This window comes from Lonchura striata, chromosome 4 (assembly GCF_050655825.1).
Source record: "Lonchura striata isolate lonStrDom1 chromosome 4, ASM5065582v1, whole genome shotgun sequence".
Classification (NCBI taxonomy): domain Eukaryota; kingdom Metazoa; phylum Chordata; class Aves; order Passeriformes; family Estrildidae; genus Lonchura; species Lonchura striata.
This window is the reverse complement of record NC_140706.1, coordinates 48,502,091-48,528,743: the sequence shown is the minus strand read 5'-3', so window position 1 is coordinate 48,528,743 and position 26,653 is coordinate 48,502,091. Positions and strand designations below refer to the sequence as shown.

General features: G+C 37.0%; 1 protein-coding gene across 1 annotated transcript in view; it reads right to left on the bottom strand.

Annotated features, from left to right (window-relative positions):
• The window catches only part of TACR3 (tachykinin receptor 3), a 64,275-nt gene that overhangs the window by 27,414 nt on the left and 10,208 nt on the right, over window positions 1–26,653 (bottom strand). The window contains exons 2-3 of the mRNA XM_021531474.3: window positions 14,222–14,410; window positions 12,354–12,504 (exon numbers count right to left, since the gene is read on the bottom strand). Of these exons, the coding sequence (XP_021387149.3) occupies window positions 12,354–12,504; window positions 14,222–14,410 (340 nt within the window). The remainder of the gene's footprint in view (window positions 1–12,353; window positions 12,505–14,221; window positions 14,411–26,653) is intronic.

Below are 26,653 nucleotides of genomic sequence, written 5' to 3'. Positions count from 1 at the left end.
GTTTACAAATTGTTTCTCCCAGCATGTTAGGATGCAGCCAGCAAATGCACTTCCTAGTCCTGGGGTCATACATGGCACTTATGCATGAATCACCAGAGAAGGAACACCAATATGCCTTTGCTTCTCCACAATGCTTATTTGGAGTAAACTATATCTCTTCTGCAAGAAAGTTAGGATTCAAAGGTAATTCTACTAGCAATAGTACAGAGAAGGAACTGACTTCTGAGGTACCAAGTGCTTTGACTAACTCAGGGACTTTCAGCCCATAGTAAAGGGTGGATTATTAATAGCTGAAAGAGATGCACACTTAGGAGGAGAAAGTATGAGAGTGCTTGGAAGTCTTTCAGCTAGGTAAGGTATTTGCCAGTTCCTGTGCTCCAGATAATTTTAGTCTTCTGACTTGCGTTTTCCATCTGTTTTCTCTCAGTTACTTGAAATAAAGAAGCTGTTTCTCATTTCAATTTACATAAAGAATTCATAATCATTTACTTTTTAGTTAAGCTCTAAAGTTCAAAAATATATTGTCTTCTAGTGTGAAGTAGTTTTTAATTAGTTTGCTTGCTTTCAAATGCTCAGATGTGAGACTCCCCTAAAACTAAAGCAATTTTGACATTTTTTATGAGTGGTCTTAGCTACTGCTGTTTTTAAATTATGTTTCCATAAAGTTGCATAGAACACAGGTTAGAGAGGGACTTTGAGTTTCTCTCAACATGTCAAGGAATATCTATTCCATTCAAAAAAGGGGTAAATATCTTGCTCAGAGTTTTATTTTCATTGAGAATGTGTGATTTTACAGGAATCTGACTGGAGGCAAGGAGTAAGAGTTTTCACATGTTTTATGTTACTTTATCTAAGAAGAGATGTCTCAATTTCTCACAAGAAATTGTTGGATATTAGGCAATATGCTAATGCCTGCTGCTCAAACTAAGAGTTTTTTTCTGTAAGCTAGACAACAAGTAAAAGTAGGTGTCCTTGTATCATTGCCTTGGTCTTAAGCATTGAGTAGCATAAGTTTATGTTATTTAGAAAATGACCCTGAGTGCTTTTTGTGGGATAGGCATTATTTGGCATGACAATCCACCTGATATCTTGTTCTGGAAAAAAAGTGAAAAATCTGATCTAGTGCTTTTGTACTTTAGATTGATACCACCATTTAGTTTACATAGTTTACAGTACTTTCCTTCCTTTCCTGGAATGAATGATGTGGCATAACTCATGTCCGTGCCTCCAACCAAATATGAGATTTGGTGTGGGGTGTAATAAAATAATTTTTTTTTTTTTTTTTTTTGCTAATAGGGGTAGTTAATTCTGAAGTACACTTTGACACAATTCTGAAAGTGTTTTGAAACTATTAATCCTCATTATAGGCTCCATGTTTAAATTAATTTTCCATATAGGACTTCTGAAGGAATGGCAGTAATAAATGTTCTCTTTTGAAAATTAATCTTATATATTGGACACTGCAATAACTAACTAATGCTATGATGAATTATGCCATACAATTATTCAAAAGTTGCATACCATCTTGTGTTTTACTGTGGGCTCCTTCTAATGAAATCTATCCTCCTGAACCTAAAATGAGACGGGCACCTTTTGTTATCTTGAGAATAGGAGCACAGACTCTTTTTTCATATGGAAAGACTACTTTTTGAATTGTTTTATTTCCACCTTATTCACCTAGGGGAATTAAATAAGTGATTTATATAATGAGAAACCATTTGAATGTTTACCATATTTCTCTAGAATTTTGGCACAAGAACATAATGAGAAGCAATGCAGATTGTTTACTACATAGTTTGAAAAACCTCTTTCTTCTCCTTTCTCTTGATAAGACCTACGAATTATTCCTGGACTGTACTTGTTTAAACTGCATGGCAAAATTCTGTCAGGAAAAAAGCACAGTTAAAGCTATTTTTAGTTGCCTTTATGCATTTGCAGTGTTAATAGCATCTTCCCTTTCGAAGTTTAAAGAAAAAACTTCTTGCCACCAAAAAAAAAAAGGGCAAAAAATTTTAATATATTTCCCCAGTCTATTTTCATTTAAATTGACTTCAAACAAAACTGTTAATGGCAGTGATGCTGAGGTTTATATTTTGAATTTCATGCACTTAGTTTATTTTTGTCATTCTTGAAATGACTGTACAAGGATGTGAATTTATTAAGAGAACTAGACTTGTGACTCACATACAGAATATTTTGGAAATACTTGGTCAATAAAAAGTGGTACATGCTCTGGCTAATTATTGAAGAAAAATGTCAGGAGTGTCATTGTCCTGGCAGCATTTACTTTTGTACAGGCAAACATTGCTTCAAATATTAAAGTATCCACATGACTTGGCCATAATGGTCAACACATTGGTCATTATTGCACTGGTTTGATACTCCTCTGATATCCCAATTTGTGGAAGAAAATATAAGCTGACTCATGCCAGGATGGCTGAAACCTGGGGAAATAAATTACTTCTACCCACCCCAGAAAATGAGTAATGAAATAAAGGTGCTTTGAATAGTTGCAGTACAGAAACTTCTATAGAATTAAACTATTGAGTTAAATTTGTTAGGGGAAGGCACTAACAGGTGTAACATAGACACCCCTCTGTGTGCAGGTGTGTAGATTTCTGCTTTAACTCAGAAAAAAACTGCGCTGAAGTTATGTTTTGTTTTGATGAATGCAAAAGTGTGTGGGTGTAATACTGGAACTGCAGTTCTGTTCTGCTGAATATACAGGTCTTGGCTCTGCAGTCCTCCAAAATGAGTGATCTGCATCAGATTTCCTGGGCTTTTCACCACACAGATGCTTAGCAGTATTTTGGAAAGCTCAGCAGACTGAAAACTCATGCTAAAATTAGTTTGTTCATAACTTCCCTACAGGGAGTCTATGAGGAAGTGTCTTCTTAATAACTCTCTCCTATTTCTCTGTGTGTGAGTGTATACATATATACATTTATATATATTTTTACACACCCATGCACACACAGGACTCTTCATGTAGTCATAATTTAGGATATGCAATGGCATAACTTTGACTGCAGATTAGATGATACAAAAAAAGACCTTTTGAAGTTTCCAAGATTTGTTTCTATGCTGGTGAAAAAATTTGCATACAAATTAATGAATACACTTTGTCCTGAATGTGGGATTTTAAGGTTACTGGTCTGGAGGGTCAGGTCCCAAACTTGAACCTGGAGATAATGGCACAGAGAAAATGAAGTCTGTCTTAAAAAAAACAACTCCATAGTTTTTAACATGAAGATCATAATCTGCATGCTGAAAATCTGAATGTTGAAAAAGAGACACTTGTCTTTCATTTGTCTTTCTCATAGGTATCTTGGTTTTATTATCAATGAACATGTATAGTTGAATTCAGCAATGCATTTGAAAACACACTGAGCTCACTGACATTGGAGTGAAGCATTGTTGAATTTTTTGTCTGTTAACCTAGTGTTACTTCCATTCTTAAAAATATGAGGCACTAGTAAGCAGAATTTTTGCTCTAGGACTGTGCCTAGGCTTTATATTTCACATAAATTTTCTGCCAATAGATGAAAAATATAAAAACAACAAGGAGAACCATCATAGCAACTGTGAGTGCACAATTCTGAGTCTACTCACTGACCATGCAGAACCAGTCTCTTAAATCTGCCCCTGACCTGGAGGTGTTGCCAGCTATTCTATAAAAATGCGTTGACCGGAAAACTTCCATCAGTTTGTCAGTAAATATGTAAACTGGAAAGGCATATGCACAGTATGAAGCCATTTTTAGTATTTACTCTGCTTTTACTTTTCTGTGATTGCTCCTTGAAGCATGGACAATGGGTGTAGGAAAGATGTGTTTTTTCACAGTTCAGAGTGAGTTTTAGGACCTTGAGGCAATGAATGGAATTGGTGATGCTGCTAAATGTTCTGTTGCTATTTGGAGACAGAGAGCAGAGAAGAACAGTTTCCAATAATTTTGTTATATTTCACTGTGTTAGTCATGTTCAGAGAATGATCAGGTTGAGGTCTGACTTTATTTTTATCTTAGTAGGAAATCTTGTTCAAAATTATGTGCAGATCATTAAAAAGATAACAAATTGTTAGAGAAAAAATATTGAAAAGGAGAACTGGTGAACCTTTTTTTTTTTTCTGAAGTTCTAAGACAATAAAACAGCTCAGTAAAAAATACTTTGGGTTTAACATGCAATTACAGTAATTCCCCTGTACCTCATGCCCCAGTTTTTCCTAGGCAATTTCTGAGCATGTATGTCAAGAGGGAGACTGTGAAATAGAAGTCATGATTCACAACCTTAATAATTACATGGTTATTCCCTATGTTTTCAGTCGGTTTTCAGTCCATATACTTGGTAATAGGAGTTTACAGAATGTTTTGAAACTTAAAATCAAAGTTTATTGGTTATTCTGCCTCATCCTTCTGGAAAAAAATTGGTGCCTCTATGTGTGTGTTTAGGGAGGGGGTCATAGATTGTAATTAATGTGATGATTGTGCAAGAACTTAATGGTAACTTAAGAAGCCCAAATCAGGTTTTCGCGTCAGTATTCTGTTTTCTTGTATATGTTCTTCTATGGGAACATATTACCGCTCAAAATAGTAACAGATATCTTATTCTGCTAGTATTTTCACTAGAAAGCTACTCATATGATATTCTCACCCTCATTGCCCTTTTCAAGTTTTTTTTTAAACTTAGAGAAAATAAGCTTAAAGAAAGTCCTATTCTGCAAACTTTTGTTTGTAATAGCAATTACTTGCAAGTTGAGACTTTGGCTATAGTGTTAATAGCAATCTGGTGAGTCTGGCAGGGTATTTGTCTTTATGGTTATGAACAACTGCTCAAACTGTTAGTGGAACACTGGCATCTGCAGTCTGGCCCAATAACCTTCTTTATGGCCAGTCCTGACTCACACATGCAGAGCCATGGAGAAGAGCAGCAGGCAGAGTAAGCATCTGTGTTCTGTAGGAAGCATGTACATCATGTCACATCTCCTTGTATGACTAACTCAATCTACAGGGTTACAAACCAAATTTTAGGCATGTGAAGCAGTTTGTGAAGTCAGGCTTAGCTTAATTAGGGTTGGTTTGCATCTACTGTATTAACAAGTCTATTTCATACTTCCCAAGAATAGTCAGAGTTAAGGATATCATAGTAAGAGGTGCCTTGAAACAGAATGAGAGGAAACCTATCTTTAGTTACTAATTTTTGTAATTTTAGTTATTAATTTTTGTAAGTAATTTTACCTGTTACATTTCACTACTGAGCATGATTCAGGAAACACTTTACACTGGAAAGGTAGTTGAGAGAAAAAAATTTGAAAGTATTTAATACTAATCTCTCTCCAATCTGAGATATATTCTCTAAGTGTCAGTCTTGAAATCTACCTAATTTTAATGTATTTACTGAGGAGTTTTGTACAGCAAAATAAAGACATGCCAGGTAAGTTTGATGACAAGACGCTTCTGAGCAACTTTGCTGCTACAGAAGGCAAGAAGGACTGGCATGTGGAAGAACTGTGGGAGCAGAAATGAAGTTTCACAGTGCTGGTCATATACTTTGTATGGTACCACTAGTGCTGGTGTCCCTAGGTGGGGTGGTGGCAGATATCTGTCAGATAGGAACTGCTGGACTGGTACTGTGCTAGTTTAATGGGTTGTTTTACACTGTACTTTTATAGGTATGATCATACTCGGAAAAATTCTGGGATCTGCTCAACTAAGGACTGATAAAATTATCTGCTGTGAATTTGTTTGCCTGTTGTGAACAAAAGAAGAAGATACAGATGTTATTGACTCATAGCCAAAACCAGGTCATCCATTTAATGAAAGGAAAAAATGAGATATTAGGATGTTCCAGGTGAGACATTCTACGTGGAGAACAGGGAGCTACCCCTGTGCAGGACCATGGTGATGTTACATTACTGGCATTCCTTGTCTGGTTTTGATCACTTGTTACATAAAGTTGTTATATAAAAGAAGATGAGAAGCACTTGTTTAATTTATGTAACAAAAGTAAACAAAGACTGAGAGGGAAAAATGGACATAAAAACATCTGTGGAGCTGACAACAATGAGGGATGTTAAGTAATTAATTAAGCTAACTGAAAATAATGGTATAGAGCTGTCTATGAAAGAATTTAGCCTGGAAAACGGAACTCTAGGATTGATGAGATTTTTTAGAAGATGGAGGTTTAAGATGATAGCAGAGGACTTATCTAAGAGTTGTTTGTGGTGACAGGCCTGAGGGCTGGTTCCTGTTCTGGGTTCATTTAATGTTTTAATATTGAAAGACACAAACTGACACTTTGAATGAATAAGTGGAGAAAGCGCTGAACAGTGTCTGGCAAACAAGGGATGAATTTGTTTTCTGAAGAGCCTTTAATGCCATCTGAGAATTCCTTCTTCCTGTTTTTTTTCTTTATGTTAGATAAGAAATGTGACATTGCCAAACACAAAACTTTGCATGACTCATTGATATGAAAATCTTCAAAAATATTTAATTTCAAGAGTAGCTTCACAAAATCTGAGATATATGACTATGTGATTATAACCTCAGAGGAGACTGACTTAAATGTATGAAATCATAAAGTCAGACTAATCACTTCAGGAATATTTTGGTCACTTTGCTTAGAGGAAACACAGTGTATGAGCATAAGCTGCCACTTTGGTATTTTTGTTACATCTTCAGTTGGCTGAGGAATTTCTATGTAAGGACTGCAGTCTTTAAAAAGCATCTCTGTTTCTATTGATTGTTGGCTGATAACAGAGCAGTGGAGTGCACAGAAATGGTGCTAGCTGGTGTAAGTTGTTCTTTAACCTCATATTACTACATCTTTTTTCTTTTTCAATGTGCTGAACAATGATTGCTAAATTTGTGAATGTGGCTACACTGAAGTACACCAGTGGTTTTCAATCATGATAGAGCTTTGGCCATGGTGCACCAGCATTTTGGATAAATGATAATTTTACTATAGCTGCATGAAATTTCAGCTAGTCAAGCAATACAGCCACCCCATACATTATAATATAAGCCATAGTACTGTGACTGTTAGATCAGTGAGATCACGTCTTCTTAAAATAGTGTTTATTTCTCCAGCTCAATCTTCTATGTTAGCTGTCTTCCAGTATTTATTTAGTCTGTTTTGCACTTTGTTTTCATTGTCAATCTCTGCAAAGTCAAAGAGAAGACCCATTTACAGAAGATGGACCAAAAAATGATGCAGACCCCTATTTTTGGCAGGAGATACACAGTATTCCTAGCAAACTGAGCTTCTGCACCTCATTAGCCCACAACAGGATGGGCAGGTTGTTTCACATATCACTCCCAGAAATGTAAGATCAGCTAATGGGAAGAAGTGTGTGAGTAAGGTGCTCCGACAGCACCATGGCAGACGTTTCTGTCTGGGCACACAAACACAAACAAATCTTCAAGGTGGAAACACTCGTGCCCTGTGAATAAATAAATTATGGAAAAGGCACCATGGCAATGTAAGTTCTTTTCAGCAGACTGCTTTGCATGTTCATCAGGTTTGGGTGATCTGCAGTCTTATATTGTATGTAGGGTGAAGATGCCTTCACTGTACATACAGCACGTTCTAGAATTTTGGTATCTTTGCACACCTAAACATGTCTAGTGAATATTTTGACATATATGCAGCCTTGGCAAACCCTTACCTGAAAAAGACGATAAAATTCTGTGTTTCTTACTGGCTGACTTTTAAAACTAGTCACAGGTGATGATTCAGTGTATATAAGGGCATCAGCTGTCAAGATTGAGCTTTCTCTTGATATCTGTAGTACAATTTTGTGTAGAGTAGTTGATTCCAGGGGGTGTTTTTAATTTAGGATAATCGAGTTATGTTTACTTTCTGCTACATTAAGCTTCTATTCCCTTATGTAATTTTGAAAATGGCATGTAATATATAAGTTAGTGGAGATTTCAGTGCTGGTTCTCATGATGGGATAAGCCAGAAGATAGATTGCTTAAATAACTGATTTTAAATAACTGTTTGAAGATTTTAAACTTACCATGTTTTTATGAAGTCCCATGAGGAAGCAATTACTTTCTAATCTTGAAGTCTGAACAAATATGTAGGATAAAAGTGAAGTTTCAAGCTGGTGTAGGGTGTTGCATGCAAGACAAACCCTTGGTCCCAGAGTGTCAAAACATTTTGTTTCACATGGCTGGATGTAAACTTTCACAACAGGTTTTATGAATGGAGCAATATCTAACCCTGGTCTGTCTGTCTAAGCTTAGTGGTTGCTTGTTAACTAGAAGGATCTCTGATTTCAGAGTTAATTATTGGTTATCATCTGATCTATGAGTTCATAGTGTAGTATTTTCATTACCTATTTATTTTGAATAAGCTTTATATTATGAGTATAGTCTTGTTTTTTTCAAATCTGTGTCAGTATTTTAAGAGTTTTGATGCCATGCTGCAATGTTTTAGGCTTTGACTTTCTTGCTTGTTTTTTCCCTTTTCCTTTTCTCTTTTTTCCTGCCTCTGCTCTGCAATAAACTACTCCATAGTGAAACAATTAAACTTTTTTTTTTCAGTCTGACCTGGTTAGCTAGCTTTTCATGCCAGCAAAAGTATCCTACTAGTACTTTTCTTTGTAATGTGTGATATAAAATATGCATTCATGTGTTTTCATGTTCATATGTAATAAAGAATTAAAAAAGGAAAATCTGCATTTTTAGTGGCACTGAAAGTCAATGAAAAGTCAGGAGTATTTTTATAGCTGCACTGCTATGTGAAAACAGGAGTATAAAGACATAGGACAGTTCTTTTTGAATCACACATTTGCCCATCTATCCTGCTGTTCTGTCTTGGAGGCAGTAGGATGTGCTGTTTATCCCATGAACCTGGCTGTTATCCATCTTCTATTTTCCTAATACTGTCCCAGAACCCAAGATTGTATTAAAGAGGAATGCATCTCTGATTCTTCCTCTCAGTATCTACTTGGACATTAGGGAGAATTTTTGGGACATCAGGAAGCATTTCTTCACTGAAAAGGTTGTCAGCCATTGAAGAAGGCTGCCCAGAGAACTGGTGGAGTTACTATATCTGAAAGTGTTCAAGAAATGAATGGACATGGCACTTAGTGTGGTGGTCTGGTTGACAGTGGAGACTGGTCAGAGGTTGGACTTGTTGATCTTGGAGGTCTTTTCCAACCTTTTCCAACTCTGTGCTTTATGAATTTATTGTTTGTTAATTTTCCTAAAACCTTTCTGAATTTTCTGAGATCATAAGCATCTGTCAGGAGAACATCTCAGATGCCTTTTACTGACTTTTAAATTACCCTTTCTTAAAGTGCTCTCTCTTTTACCAGCCTGGTGGTGCTCTCCTGCTAGTTCTTGTATTTCAGGATTTGGTGATCTTATCTACAAACTAAAAACATTTTAATCACTTCATAGGTCCTTTGATAATTTTTAACTGCCCTTCCGTGGACTTTCTCTGAATCTATGAAAAGGGGAAAGAAAGAGAACAAACCAGGAAACTATGTGTGAAGTGTTCATAGAGGAGTTTTCACAAAGGCTGTGATTTGATAGCAAACATATGGAGCTTTTTTCTTATTTTATACTCAAATTTGAGAAAAAAATTATATTGAATTTAATCAATCTTTATTGCTAAAATAAGTTGAGATGAAACCTCAAGCTGTGTTAGGAGAAGCAGAAAATACAGGCAGAAGCATAAGTGTGGAGGAATGAAAATTACTGAAGAAGATGCCTGGTGACATCACAAAGTAACAGCCATAAATAAAAGGAAGAGTAAAGGAATTATAAATGTTAAGGAGAACATTTTCTGTTCCTATGTATTCTTCCCATTGTGGCTAGGCAGCAGCATCTTCTGTCAAGGTAAATGTCCTTTTTTTCCAGCAAACAGTTGTATCAAAACTGGTACCTCTTGATAGAAACAATGCAAACTGCTTTTACTTGTCTTAAATGATTATTCCTTCTCAGGGTTAAAGTAGAGCTGAAAGAATGATTGGATCTTGCTAAAGCAGGGTGTGGAGACAAAATCTGAGAGCAAAAATTTGCAGTGGATGCAAAGAACATTCTGACCTATGAATCTTACAGTAATATTATGAGACACTTGTATAAACTTGTTATGTGTGACACCATTAAGGCTATAACTCCATATTGTGAAAATGGGAATTGTAGGAGAATAAATGATGTTCAGCTGAACATCAGTCAGGCTCATGCCAGGAGCTTTAAGAAGAAGGCATAAGGGCTGCAAAGTCCCTGCATGTAGCACATGTTCAGAAGTTCAAAAAACTAATACCAGGCAGATTTAAATAGGTCATCCCTGAGATATTTGAGCTGAGTGTCAAGGAAAAAAAAAGGCAAAAGTAGTTTTGTAGTTTCATCCAGTCCTGAATTTGTAAATATTTTGTCTTTGCCCTTAAAGATACTAAGCAGGGCTTTCTGTTGGCCAGCCTGCAGTGTGCACTGTGAAATTCCTTGAATCCTTCATCCCTTAATGTTGCTTTCAGGAGGCTGCAGGACTGTATTGCCCAATCATATATATGAAATGATGAGACTATCTGTTGAATTACAAACAACTTTCTCAAGCTTCACATCTTTTGCTGGCAAACAATATTTCTTTTGAAGGTCTTACATGAACTGTTCACTACCTTCTTAATAATAAATACCATTTCAAGCAACCCTAATGTCTAATCAGACCCCTTTGTGCTGTAACATTGCCTGATATGAAACATAGTCAGCTATTTTATATTTCTTCTTCATTATAAGTGCACAGATTTTCTATGTGTTTTGATACCTATATACTAAAAAGCAAGAAAACCAGATTATTTCTTTGCCTGAAAAGAGCAAAGCACTAGCTGTGTTATCAGAGGCAGGCCAAGTTATGGCTTTATTTGGATTCCAGTCTGTTAGTTCCTCCCCATGAATAACCAATTATGATTCATCTTTCCAAATACCAGTTATTTCATAAATCCTGCTGGAGAGCACAGCAGTGTAGCTAAAGTGCTGTCATGGAGCTCTACCCATAAAGTCACTGATGCAGTTATAATATATCTGCACATAATTTAATTCCCTTGTTGCATGTCTTGAAGATATGCATCCCCGTAGGATTGAAAATCCTTTAATTAAGGATGCTCTTCCTTGTCTCTTGTATATATTTTGAATTCTAAGCAGGTGCTGTTTTTAAAGTATTCAAGGGATTTAATTGGGCTTTCTATTTCATATAGTAAAAGCCAGATTTGGTCTTCAGAGGCTTCTAGTTTCTATGTCACAAGATGATTATTTTACTTAGTCATTATGATAAGAGGTCCTGAAATTCTGGCATGTCCTGGCTCTGCAATAATTTAATAATTTTCTTTCCACATTTGCTTTTGCAAGTTGTGTTTGTTACAGAAAGTGATTTCTGCAGTGTCCTGAAAGAAATGAAAATGTTAGTGTTCTCTAGAATTTGCAGGAGATCTTGTGTTGTCTCAGGACCCAATATGCCCCACTCTGCTGTTGCTGCAGCCCAGTAGCATATTTCACTGTTCAATCACAGCATCAGGAAGTGAACTGAGCAACTGAAAATGTGCTCGTTGTTGTGAATTAGAAGATTGTAGTAGGGTACCATTTTTTTCAAATTTGAAAGGTGAAATACATTTTAGTATTAAAAAATATGTCAGAAATTAAAGCAGAAAGCTATCTTACTAAATAAGAAGATTTAGGTTAAGAAAAAGAATGTTGTAGGAAAGAAACCTTCATTGCACTACAACATTAGGAAAACTGAACTGGAGATAATCTAATAGTTCATAAGCAATACCAAGTCTATTTAACTTAAGCAGTAACTACAGTGAAAGATTGAAAAAAAAAATCTGGAAAACTTGTTTGCATTTCTCACAAAAAGGTTATTGTTTAAAAATCCAATTATTTATTACAAACAGGCTGATCAGTGCTTATCTCAAATGTGCATGGACCTTAATCACCTGAGAGTTACAGCAAGATTCACTTTTGTTTCAGTTGGATGAGAATCTTGCCTAACAAGAGCTAATAGTTTGCTAGCTCATTGTTGAAAAGTCACTATCTTAACTCTATGAAAGCTACACTTTTTGCCTGAATTTCCACATAGCAGACACAGTGTGTGCAGCTACATGTGGAGTAAGAAGTTAAAACCCAAATATTTCCTTTATTTAATGACAGTTATTAAAGTTATGAAAAGAACAGCCAGTGAACAGAGAAGACAACTTGTCAAACTTAAATCAAATTTTGTATTGAAGCTGATCTCTTACTACTGTTATTACAAGTGATTTGGTGTTTCTGCAAGAATTTACTGTGCTATGTTGCAACACAATTGCAGATGGTTATATAAATATTCACTTAGTGGGATTGACTTGAACAGTACCTTTCTCTTGGCTTTCAGCTGCTCATGATATTTGTTGGATGTGTCGCCTGGTATTTCTCCTCCCCAGAGGGTAATTCCCACCATGGAATAAGTGATGCCCATGACAAGCAGTGGGAAGCAGTAGACCAGCACAATCACAATAATATGATACCTGCAATGAAAAGGTATTAAAGTTTTAAGTGCTTTCAGAGGAGCTATACCAATGGAATGGGCTGATACAAGTCAAAACTTCTATTTTAGCACAAATCATGTTTTATATTAACTGGCTAGTCCTTGGTGTTTTCACTGTCTTTTTGAAAGTCTTAAACTGCATTGCAAATTTATGTACATTTTAATGCATGTGTTTTGTGGAGTGTCTAATGCTGAGCCTGCACTAATATATATTATGAGTGATTCCATAGTTATGATGATTAGTGACTGCAGAATAAGCTGTGTTTGTCCATAACTAGCTGAGTTGATTTAATTACACAGCCAAGTATCATGAGGGCAAGCTAGGCATTTGGAGCTCTAGTCTGGACCATAAATTAAAGAGGAAAATAAGTATTTTAGTGATATATTGGTGCAAAGATAAGAGTCCTGTCACCCACTGTTCTTCATATGGCAGATCTGTTGCACATAGACAGCACAGATCTGCAGCTTGTGTGCAATATAGTCACCACTGCTATGTCAGCACTGGGAAGACAAAGATAATTTCTTTTGTCTCCTGTTAGTTCCTGGTTAAATGCCAGCTTCAGATAAAATCCTAATGAATGGTAAGTGAAGAATCCCCAGCTGTCACTGAGTGTGACCTTCCTGCCCTAAAGAGAAATGTCTGTGTGTAGTCCTAAAGTGGTAAAAATTACATATGACTAGGACGTCTTTCACCTGCCTCAAAAAGAGCAGAAGGTCAAATTTGATTCTGGATGGTCACATAGGCTTTCAGCCTTGAACATGATGTTTTTCTTAAATGTCAGTGATGACATGAAAGGACAGATACCTAAGTAGCCACTTATTCTTAATTCTACCAGAGGGACAAACAGGATATATTTAATTTAATTGACTGATATTCTCACTTTCAGAAAGTGGAACCAGTTATAGGTTATCCAATTTTCTCTTTTGGACTTGTATCTGACATAATTGTGATAGTGTAACAGAATGAAGTGGCAAAATCCACCCCTTCCATGAAGAAATCTAGAGAAAAAAAACTGGTTAGGGCCTTCTCTTTCTCTACGATTACCTGAAAGGAGATTGTGATGAGGTGGATGTTTGTCTCTTCTCCCTAGTTGCAAGAGAAGAAATGGCTTCAGGCTGTGCCAGGGGGAATTTATACTGAATATTGGGATTTTTTTTTTTTTTCATGAGAAGGGCTGTCAAACATTGGTACAGGCTGCCCAGATGATCAATTTATTCACCATTCCTGGATGTATTTCAAATGTGTAGATGTGGCACTTAGGGATATGGTCTAGTGATAGACTAGGTAGTGTAAGGTCAGTGGTTAGAATTGATGATGCTAGAAGTATTTTCCAACCTAAATGATGCGAAGGAGAGACTAGAAATCCTTGTTTTCCTGGTTAGGATAAAGAGGAAGCTTGCTTTGAATGCATGTTATGTTCCCAATTCTGACCATCTCTGTCTGTATAGAAGTAGCCATCTATGTTGAGCAATGACAGTAAAAGTGCAGCACAGGAGGGAACACACTCAAATATTGAGGAGAATTTGTTCTATCACATGTAATGTTTTATCATCCTTACTTATGGCTCTACATTTCTCAGTGATCAAAGCTGTTAGTTATTCTGCATGTAGAGCATTTGCACGACTCCAGAGATTTTGCCAAGTCCATTGTAAGTCTAAACACCCCCATGCACAAGTTTAAAAGAACAAAAGCTTACGTAAAATGCTGTTTTGGGCCACCTGGCCATGCTACATAGCAGAGAGTTCTTCCAGGCATCACCTTGGTTATGGAGTATAGGCACTGGGGAAAGGCTAACAGGAATGCCAAAATCCATATGCTCCCAATGACCACCTTGGTAGCAGTTGCAGAGAGCCTAGGTTTCAAGGGATCAATAATGGCCATATATCTGTAAAAGAAAGCAAAAACCTCTGTGTAAGAAGTCTTCAGAGAGTCACATGTGTCTAGAATCCACCAAAGCTTAGGATAAAAGCAGAGATATTTGTCTTCCTGTACTTCTGATGTCACTGTGCTCTTTGTATGGTTCAGCTCTGATGAAGGCAGTGCTGGAAGAAGGTAGTTCATTGGATATTATTTTGCAGCCATGAGACACTCAGTTAATCATATGTATATTAGTAGAGAAATTATTTTGTTAAGAGTTAGACCATTCTGTTACTGTACAGCCTGATTGAAAAGCAACAATGCACTGGATCCTCTGTTACTCTGCTAGGTCATACAACATTTATTTCTTATTTGAAAACTTACAGCCAAGCTGTCAGGATTATTAGTCATCTGTCCCAAAGCTACAGGAGGAACCTGGTAAATCCACATGCATTTATTTCAGTAGAGATAGACTGACTTCAGATTTTCTGCCAAAGAACACCAGAGCAACTGATTCATACAGAGACTGAGAGAAGAGCCAGTTTAGGACTGGTAAAATCCCTAAGGGAGATAGATGCATAAAGCAAGAAAACATCTTGTTTGCCGTCTCAGTTCCTGTCCTCCCAGATAGGATACCACTCTGTGTTGCCCCATAATTTTATTGACAGTTCATGCATGCTGGTAACCTTAGAAGAACATGCAAAAGAAGAATCAAAACGTTTAGGTAATTACAATGTAAAAGCTTAGGAAAAAAAAAGCAATGAGAAAAAGCATCTAGACAAACAGTAATAGAAAAGCAAGTCTTGTTTTCTGTTTTTTTCTCTGTTACAGATGCAAGGAACAAGTGAGACAAAACTTGTATCAATCATTTTTTGATTAATATATTGTTTGCTGCAATTGACTGACTTATACTTATTTCAAACAAAGGAAGGAGTGATATATTTTAATTGTTACAGTACACACCTAGGTTCTTGGCAGACTTGTCCAAGATTTTTATGTATAGATATTAGCCATGAGACAGTAACAATAATATTTGTAAGATAATGTTCCTGATAAGAATGTGCAAGAATCTTCTGCATCCATGTTTATCTATTTCACTCAAGATAGTTTTATTATTTTTTAGAAATTTTATATTTGACAGATGAATAATTACAGAACAGATATTTGTTTTAGCAAAGCTAACTCTGTAGTTAATGATAAAATATGTGATAAATCCAACATTGGCCATAATAGTGCTATGCCTTTTCTAGTAGACATAACTGCCCTAATATCTTAAAACATCTAAGTGCTGTCAGAAACAGGGAGTGATCTAAACCATGTTCAGTTCAGAATCATCAATTTCCATATCTGGAATTTCAAGCTTGTTCATTTTTTGTTTCTATTGCACTTCAATGTTTTTTCTCCATAGAGTAACAGTTACCCTCTCCTTCATGTGCCTTTCAGTTTTTTATTTTGGCTAAACTGGTGCATTTGGTATTACATAGTATGAAATAGTTTTGAGTGCTGGGTGCCTTCCGTTTCTTGAGAAGAGCAGTTGGACTGTTGCCCTCTCCCATGTATCTCCTTTCTCTTCTTAAGAGTAAGCACCACTTGGTAAAGAAGTCAGGCTGGTAGTCATGAGCCCTGTCTTTCAAACTGAGCTGGCTTTTGTGTGGACTGCTAAGCACTGTCCAAATATTTGAAGATCTTTACTTGTAGTAAGTGATAAGCTGTAAACAAATAATAATTTTCACATGCTTGTGAGACTTTTATGACATCTCCTTCTAGCCTCAAATTATTTCTGCAAATTGCTACTTCAGATTGCACATTGCTATTATTTAATGTGCTATTGTCAGACTTCTGTTGCATTCACATCATTCTTATTCCCAGTTATATTAATCTTACTCCCAATAGATATCAACAGTAGTTCTTGTTGCCCAAGATAAAATTTGGTTCTTTCATCTCCCAGTCTGCCCTTTAAAGACATGGATTGTTTAGATGAAGTGACTCATACAGCTGTACTGATGGAAATTTTAACAACTGGCTGTCTGAGTAATGTAAGTCAAAGGACAAGGATCAGATGAAAAGCATGCTTTTTATCTTTAGGGTTCAAATTTGAGTGATAAGCCAACAGCCTAGCTATTGCACAAGATTGATTACAAATATGTAGCAGGTAGGCATTCTAACAAGCAAAATAGAAAGGAAGTAGAGCAACTTTGACTATTCCCTCAATAATATCTTTGTGCTGGATAGATTTAGTGGAGAGTATTGACAGCTCTGTTACAGAGCTTTTGATAGCAAATCTAAGTTATTCTGCTTTGCTGGTACACTACAATTACACAATTACAGTGTGTTCTGTAAGTGTAAGTTCTCAAAGTGGCTTGTCTTAGAAATAAAATTGCTTAATTAACATAGTGAGATTTTGTTTTATAACTGCAATTATTATATTCACTCAGATTTGTCACACATGTTTGGTAGCATTTTCTTAGAGAAACAATCATTGCCATAAGTAAGTAAAGTAGAAAATGTGCAATGATCCTTCACTGAAGATCAAAAACTACACATTTGAACAGAATTTGGATGTTAGCTCTGTAGCCAAAAGAAGCCTTGAAAAGAACCGAGTTCTTCCTGCACTGTTAGCTGTGATTTGCAAAGGAGGCACACATGCTCCTGCTTATGTGATGTTTAGGTGTTGCTCCTGCTTAAGTGTCACTCAGAAAATCGGTGAGGTAAGGAGGCTAAGGATGGGATAATGGGTATGTATGATGAGCATATTGCCCCTGTATATTATGGTTTCCCATGGCTGAAAACTGTCTCTCATATATCATGGTGTAGTTCTGCCATTATGGCTTTTTCTTTTACTCTGTATGATATCCTTACATATATTAAGGGTGGCCAGTTACAAGGGGGAAGAGTAGACACACTGTCTCAATTGTACATTGAGGGTGCTGAACATGGTGTAGAAATAAAAGAAATGTTTGAATATGCCAGGAGTGAAAGAGAGAATTATGAAATAAAGGATCTAGCAAGAGAACTGAGACTGGGGAGCAGTTTACTGAATGAAAAAAATAGAAATGAAAAGAGAAAAATAAAGTAATAGGAGAAGCAAAAAAAGGAGAACTGTAGAATAACAGCATATAGAAATTGTGTTGAGAGAGAAGAGACTAAGAAGGGAAACTGGGGGTCATGTAAGAGCAAAAGACATGACAAAAATCAGCCCTAGCATAACAGAGAGTCCAAGGACTGGTATAAAACCAGAACATTTTGGCAGTATGGTTATGTGGTGGCAAGCCCTTCTGCTTCTGCAGGCGTATGGGAGAGAACTCCCAGAGAGTTTTTCTCTCTATAATCAGCCAACCATAAACAGCATGCAAGGAGAACAGCAGGACTTCTTGGATGCTCTGATGCCATCTGTCTTGCAGACTGTTCTGCTACTCCACAGTTCTTTCAAGTGGTCTGAACTTCATCAAAGAATCATACAAAAAGCTGAGTTGGAAGCAACCCATGATGATCATTGAGTCCAACTCGCAGAGGACCATCCCCAAGAATCACACTGTGTGTCTGAGAGCATTGTCCAACTGAGTCAGGCTGTGCTGTGTCCACTTCCCTGGGGAGCCTGTTCCAGTGCCCAGCCACCCTCACGGTGAAAAACCTTTTCCTGATACCTGACCTAAACCTCTCCTGACTCACTTCATGCTGTTCCTCTGGGTCCTGACACTGGTCAAGAGGGTGAAGAAATCACTGCCTGTCCTTCTGCTTTCCCTTGTGAGGTTGTTAAAGACTGCAATTAAGCCTCCCTTCAGTTTCCTCCTCTCTAGGCTGAGCAAGCCAAGTGACCTCAGCCACTTCTCATAAGGCTTCCACTCCAGACCTTTCACCAGCCTTGTGATCCTCCTCTGGATGCTCTCTATCTAGATTAATGCCTTTTTAATGTCATAGTGCCCAAAACTTTTGCAGTTGTTCTGAAGCCAGTGACAAATGCAGAAGCCCTCATAGGCTCACCATGTTCTGTGATATTTATACATAGAGCTTGTACCGCTCCATACCACATCTGCAAGGACAATAAAAGATAGTAGGCATTTGAGCTGTAGAAAGATTTCTAATGGCTACAAGCAACTGAAGGCTTGTTACACCACTGAAAAGCATTCTGAAAAGCATTCTGGAGCCACACAGACATTTTTTCAGTGGGGTGCTGTGCCAATTTGCTTTGCAGTCTTTGGACAGTTACTGTTCAACCTGTCACCAGGGTTGAGCAGTGTGATTCCCTGCTGAATAAAGGACTCTGAACTCCCAGTGAGGTGGTTTGATTTAAAGATGGAACATCTAATGCTTTCTCACTCCAGTGGGAGCTGCTGATAGTGCCACAGATAGCTTATTCCACACAACAAAACAGGGATGTAAAATATACATTGCTGAAAGGAATGAACTCATTATATTAATCACAACAAGCACAAATCATTATTACCCCACCCAGCAAAACATTTATACTTGGAAAATAATTACAAGATGGGATATGCACATTCAAAAGTGCAGAGATGGAAATATGTGCAGGTAGAATCTCAAGCCAACATAATGTGCTCAACCAACTGCACCATGTTCTTCTGTGTATGACTCCAAAGCATTTTTAGGTAGCACTTCAGTTTTATATGCACATCATTAGCACATAATTTTGGTTTTTGTGACCATATGCCATCCCACTGTCATCACTTCTCTTTATCTTGTGTTAATTTTTTGTCCCTAATTGATTACTACTGAAGTCAGCAAGAGTTTTTTCACTGAGCTTAATGAGAAATCATTCAGGCTGCATGGCTGGTGCATCATGGTGTACTTGCTTCAGCAAATCAAGAAAAGATGTTTTCTCTGGAACAAAAATAGAGACAGTCTTCTTTTGAGTAATACTGATAAACTCTTTAAGCCAGTAGTTTCAGTGGCAGCATAATCACGTATCTCCCTTACAGTGTTCAAGTAGCATGAGCCAAATAGCTTCTACATACTATAAAAGCTTGCAAAGTTTGTGTATTGTGGTCTCAACAACAGAAAAGATAAAAACCTAAACCTAATTTGTCTTTTTATAAGATGGCATACAATGGCTAATACAGCCAGGAAAACCTTTCATCTTTAAAACATCATTTAGAAAATTGTGGCAAAAATGCACAAGATGGTATTAAAACAAAATGATTTTCAAAATTGGATCCTAAAAATGCCTGTTTGGAGACCCAGTTGGAAGCCTTTAATCATCCTTACTGATTTGTTTCACCTGTTTACAATGTGTTTATAAACTCACATGCGGCAAAATGTAATCATCCCAGATTGTAACAGGAAATTGGAACTTGACAAAGGAAGAGACTAGGAGAAAAATCATAATGTTTGCATGTAAGTGACTTGTCAACAGGAGATAGCGGAGCATGCTGCTTTCATAAATACACAGAAGTTGTTATTCCCTCAAGACAGAGGCTGATCTTGAGACTTTGTATTTAGAATCAACTGGTATTTAAAGTTAAGGAAACTGCTATGATTCCCTACCCTTGTTTAGAACACTGCTGTGGAAAATCCTCTAAAATGTAAGCTGTATAGACTAGACTAAAGGTGATGGAATGAACTGAGATTTTAAAGACATTTTTTGTATGATGAAAACCAAATCTTTAACTTTTGTTTCCTTTAATTGCTATCTGCTACCTACTAGAGCAGTTCTCTTTCTTTTCTTCTTTCTTTTCTTGTGGGACTGATTTGTATTCATTTGCTTAGTCTGACTTTCTCTGCAGGAAGAGTGGCTGTGGGCATTTCTGTAGGACTGTAAATGACTGTTGAGAGAGACTGGGTTTGGTGCCCTGAAGGGTCTGTTGTGCAGTGTTCACCTTGAAGCTAATGCCATAAAGGAGGTGTGTGACAACATGACAGATAAACACATGGTACATTTGAGATATCAGTAGGCAATATCCCAGAGTATACCTTGGCCTTGATTTACCCAGAGGAATGTGTGTTGCTCTGGGTGAATGACTATTTGTGCTTTGAGCAGAGGGAAACATTGAAGTTTTTCTGAAATCAGGAGTAGCTTCCAATGCCTTGCTTACAAGTACCTCTTAACTAAAACATAAAAGCAGTAATATTGAAAGTTTTCAGCATGACTGAGCTCTCATATACAGTGCTTTCTACTTGAGGAGAATCTGGTGACTGACAATGGGCTAGATTTTTATGAGCATGTAATTGATTTTATGCAATGTATTCTATGCCTATGGATATTGATAGAAAAGGTCTGGCTCATAAAATGATAGGCTGACTTCTCCTGACAGAAAGGTTTCTGTTTCTCCTTTTTTTTTAATATCTACCTAGGCTATTGAGGACCAGTATCAGTGCAAAGTCTGTAGAAACAGCTCCAGCTGCATAAACCACTGTTAGTGTTTACGTTTCTGGTACTGTCATCTAGATGGCTTCTTTCTTGTTTCTGCAGTTATCTTGAAATAATTTTGTTTTAGGGAAACACAAATATGCGAAAGATACAACTTTCCTGGTTGGTAAATTAGTTAGAAAAACATGCATTTAGGCAATAATCTTTAAGAAAATAAAGTTAACAAAACAAACCTCTCTCTCCAAAAAACTCATCATCATCCCAACCCTTGACTAACTTTTAAAAGGCTACATTGCATAGTAAACCACAGAACATATTTTAATTATTTTCATTAAATTATAAACAAGAGTATGTATTTAAGGCTAAGACTCTGACTAAAATGAACTTCTAGTTTGAACATAAGGTTAAAATTTATTGGATATTTCCTCTCTGGAACAAGAATTCTGGGGGCTTGTTGCTGTTGTAAATGTTGTTTATATTTCTTAAGATATTGGTGTATCAACCTCTTTTATTACAGCACCTTTTGAAAGCAGTTTATTAAATAGAATATTTACTCAGTACAAAACAAAAAGGAAAAAATAACTCTTAGGCCTTTATTTTTTCCCCAGACTGCCCAGTATGTTATTAATAATGTAACTCTAACATGAACTTTGACCAAAACTGCAAAAAAATCCCATCTTTTTGCCCAATCACTATTAAATTGTACCATTGCAAGAAAAGGTTTATTTTTCCTAGGCCTCTGCATGCTGAATCCTGTAGCCATTGCATCAAAGTGTTCTGCAGAAACGATCTCACTTCTTTACTAAGACAGAAAGAGTATTGTCAAGTCCAAAAAAATATTTTGACCCCCAGATGAGAGTCCTTTGTATTTCAGCTTTTGATATTTGAACCCTTAATGCCCTCCTATTGAACTTTCTCTCCACTTCTGAGAACTCGTAGTTTTTAGAGGGCAGCTCAGATACTGGAACCCACAAATAACATATGCTTTGTCTTAAAATACTCTTTGAGGAAGACAGAGAAACAGGGAAGGGATTTCCTCTTTGAATTCTTTAGTTTGACTGGCAAAGTATAAAAAAAAAAAATAGTGATAATTTCTAAAGCATATCTTGCATTTTTCCCCTTTATGATATACAGTGACAAAGGCCGATTCCTGAAGTGATTTTGAAGTCATCCATTAGTTTGAAAAAAACATTGTGTTGCACTTTAGTGTGGTAGTAGGGAATTGCAGTTATATGCACCATAATTGCAATATGGTCAGTAGTTATGTGGCACCGGAGGCTTTAGGAAAAGACAGCTAACAGTAAAGTGGCATCTTATAGAAAAAAAACCAGACATAATTACTATCCATTTCTTCTTCTTCTCAGGTATGAGGGGGAGGTCTCTAGCCTGTGAAGCACGAGAAACCTGAAATAAAACCTCCATCTCCTTTTTGTTTTTCTTGTTCCGATGCTCATCTCTCAGAAGTCTTCAGTGCAAATTCTCACTTCTTTTACATGAAAGCCAATTACTTTGAGACATCAAAATCTGAGGGAAAGGGAATGAGAGAGGGGCCAAAGGCTGCAGCTCTGTTTGAGCTGAGCTCTGTGCCAGGTCTGGCAGCTGGCTGGGCAGTGCAGGTTTCCTGTCTGTCACTGCTTCAGCCTCTTCCATTCACCACTGAAGCAAACACAAAACCCTTGGTGCCAAGCTCATGGTCAAGGATGCAAATGCCAACAGAATCTCTTGATGTGTATCTTCTGCTGATACTGCTGCCATATGACCATAACACAGGGTTGTACCCTGTGCACTCCAGGTCTTAACCTGCCAGAAATGTTTGAAATCATTTTTACACATACACATCTGTACTTTATTATTTCTGAGCATACAAGGCAGGTAACAGATGCTTGATAGCAGTCAGATAATAGATCATTTGGAAAGAATATCAGTTTAAAATGCTTATAGTGCATGAAGGCCTTGAGCAGTTTGTCCCAGAAATGGGAAATCAGGCAGAGACTGATACCAGAATGTGTTCTCCTGGAAAGATAAGACATTTTTCAGTGTGCCAACTGCCTACTTCAGAATTTCAGTAACATTAATTTATTGGGCTTGTGGTACTATTTTGTGATACTAATAATTGCTCTTACAGAATACACCTGGAGAGATTGAAGAGCCTAAATAATATTTTGAGGATGAGAGTGTGTATATGTGATGAGTTTGGGTTTTATTTTATAGGGTGAATCCTGCATTTATGTCTCATGCCCATCTTCTGTTACAAACTCATATTATTACTTTTGCTGGAGTCTGAGTGTACAGAGGGATTAACAGCCATCAGTAACTGAACAATGTCACAGAAAAAAAGAAAACTGACATATGTGTGCACACAGTATATGTGTGCTTCTGTAGATATATTAAAAGTGAGAAAAGGTGGGAAACTAGAATTACAGTTATTGAATAAGGATATACATATGCATAATAGTAACTGGGTAATACTAAGGTTCATACAAATAGAAGACTGTAAAAGAAGAAATAAAATTTAATATTAAAGTCATGTAAAATGAAACAAATGTTTTTTGCATTCAAGGACCAAAAACTTGCAGGCCTACTAGAAAGAAAATAAATTGTAAGATATGAATAGGATCAGCAACTACTCACCATAGCTATTAGAATACTTTTAAGTCCAGAGAAGTTGCTTTTACAAAGAGTTAAATTCACTGACATGTGAGAATCATTATGGAATTGAAGTGAGAAAAGTAACTGCGAAAGTAATATGGTAAATGTGCTAAAAACAGGGGGAAATGTATAGTACTAAGTGCTCTACTGAAGGCATGTTATTTTTGTGCTGTATTCCTTCATCCCCAAACTTACACTGTAACCAAGCATCTGCAGAGAATTTTTAGGCCTATACACAGAACTGGTTTTATAATGAAGCAATCTTGGGACTCAAAAGTAATCACTGGCATACCTGAACCACCTTCTTTGCATGCTAAGATCTTGTGGGAAAGGACAACAGATCTTCAGTGACCAGGTGGCCTAAATTCTGAGTAATTTATTGTCATTAGTATGTCCAAGAACTGTACTGCATTTACACACTGTATCGCCAGATGGAGTTTAGGATCATAGATGGACCCTTTAGGATCATGCACTGGTCAATGACAAGGGCATATTGGCTCCAGAATTATCTCCTATTCAGTTTATCTTGGACTATTTAAGAGTTTATCCCCATAACATAGCTAAAGGAACTGTTGCACTGGAAGCAGTGGAACTGTGCAGTGTGAGCTACAGAAGAATGCAGGAATGAATGCCCACGAAGCAGCACAGTGTAAAATCTCTGCTGTTTCTGGTGCTTGAAACAAACTCGGTTTGAGCTACCATCTCTGCACTAGGCTGCAAAGAGGCTGTTGGAAATGAAGGAGAAAGCAGGGGAAAAAATCCCCTTAGGAAAGGATGCGCAGAAGTGTGAATAAACCCACATGAATTTGAGTCTGTGTTCAAGGACCAGGATCTTCAGTCTTGGATACTTTAATCTTCAGCTCCAGCTGCAGCTCACCCCCACTGCAGGAAGTGCCTACTTTCCAAAACTTTGTGTCAGTCCAGTAATGTCACAATTTACACAGCTTAGAATGTCCTATGGAATCAGATGTGAAAGGAAACCTTTACTGCCCATGACGTCTGCTCAGTGCTGTCCAGGTTCACAGTCACACATTTATACTCTATGAACATTTGGATGCTCTAAAGCAACCAGTAAAGCATATCTCAACATACTTTTTAGCGAGTTACTACCCATTACCTTTAGTATTTTGGGATGGTAACAATTTCTAAAGGAAAATCATCTGATCCCATCATTTCAGTTCCCTTAGCAGATTTATCCTGATTTGTAGTTTTTGTTGTTTTAAATTTTTCAATGAAAAGAATGTGTAAGGATGAGTTCATTGGGTTAAAATGGCTGAACTTTTATGAAAGACAAACAGGAAGCAAAGTTTTAAAATACATCCACCCAGCAGATCTTTGCCCTGGAATAGGGCAGTCTTTACATCCAAGGACATTCCTTGGGATCTATTTTGACCCTTAGGTTTCCTCAACTTGGCACATTTGTTTTGCAGCGGTAGCCAGGGAATGTTTAAAGGTACTGAATGCATCAGGTGTGATTTGGTATAAAAGGAAAAGGCATAGCAGTGAGAATAGGGAAGGAGGGATAGACTGCTCTCCTGTTTGTTTTACATGATGCTGCGTGGCACTACAGATAGCTCACTTAAACACAGCTATGCCATTGTTCCTTGGGAAGATTTTCATCTGCCTTTGGAGGCAGGTGAACTTGGAGGATGTGATGGGGTGCAAATAGTGATTTCTTCAGGGGATTTTCAAACAAGAACTAGATTAGAGTGAGTAACAGTAGCTATCTACTCACGTCTGAGCACGAGCATTTTGCATTGCTGAACCAAGGAAAACATTTCCAATAGATGTATCTGTCCATTGCACTTTAGTCAGTGTGGAGCAGAGCTATTTTCTCTCAGTCTGGAAATGCAGTTTGGATTCATAAAGAACTGGATTCACTTTTGTTCCCAGTTTCCTAACATAAATTTAGGAGGTGCCAAAGTAGTACGTACTACATCTCTGGGGATAATTTTGTCAGGAGAAATGAAATAAAACATTATTCAGAGCATCCAAGTAACTGCTTAACTAATGACTTGATGAGCTGCTGCAGTAACTATTAAATATGCGGCTCTGTTAAATACTCATGCCCTTTTATGTTTCTGAAAACCTCAAGCTAGATGAGAATCTTAAGCGAAACTCAAAAAGACAATGAAAGAAATCTTTGCCTGGTCTAAGGTAGTAGCACTGGTGTTACACTATCTTCTCTGTTTTTAATGGGGACTAATATTTGAGAAGATACATCACTGGCAGGAGGAAAGTGTACTGATTTCCCCATGTGTACTCCCATCCTCAGAGCAGAAAAGTACGAGTTGCCCAGAATCTCACTTGTTCTTTCATTTCTAGCTTTACAGAACAGGAATGCATCTAGCTGAGAATGCCACCAAAAATTTGCAATTAGTAGGGCAAACAGAAAAGTATTATTATGAAATTGTCCACAAGTACAAAAGGCACAACAATGTTTCCCAATCTTTGTACCAGGAAATGAGAAATAATATTACAGAAAGTGGATTGTACTTTATAAAATGTTAACTACCATCACTTGGAAATACTGCAGTTCTGATAAGTCAATTCAGAAAATATGTATAATGAGATTTGAATATATAGAAAGTAGTTTAGTGAGTAATCTCAATGCATTGCTAAGAGGAATAAATGACCTGAAATACAAATCAGTTTTTCTTAACAAAAATTTAAAGATCCGTAAGTTATCTCTCCAGCACAGCAAATGTGAAAACAATAATAAAGAAACATTTTTCAGGGGAGACTCAGAGCATGCTCTGAGAAACAGTCCATCAATGCATGTGTGTAGGAAACTGCATCTCCCCTTTGCTGTATGGACACTACAGCTGTCTTATTCCATTATTATCAGGAATACAAAGGTAAAGTTTCTCCCTGACCTTTTTTCTTTGACAGTCACAAAGCTTTATTTTGCTTCAAGAAATCAGAAAAAAACTGAGCACTTTGAAACTATGTTCTTGCCAGACCTCTAGAAATGCACAGATGGCAAAGTAAATAGTCTCATTAGTTAAAATCAGCAGGAACAAAGCATCTCAGAGCTGGTTGTGAGAAAAGCTATTAAAAACAGGATCTGAAATGATTTCTGAAGAGGAGGCAAATGCCTCTGCCATCTGCAGAAATACAGAGAAGAGGGAAATTTGAAATCCTCTCCCTTTTCACACAATCTCTGCAACTCCTTATCAGTATATATTAAATGACTGGCTGAGAGCCAGACTTTTTTCACAGTGGGAAGCAAAACTCTGAGTTGCTGTTACAGAACATGTATTGAAAGATGGAGCACAGAAAGCAGCAGAAGTCAAA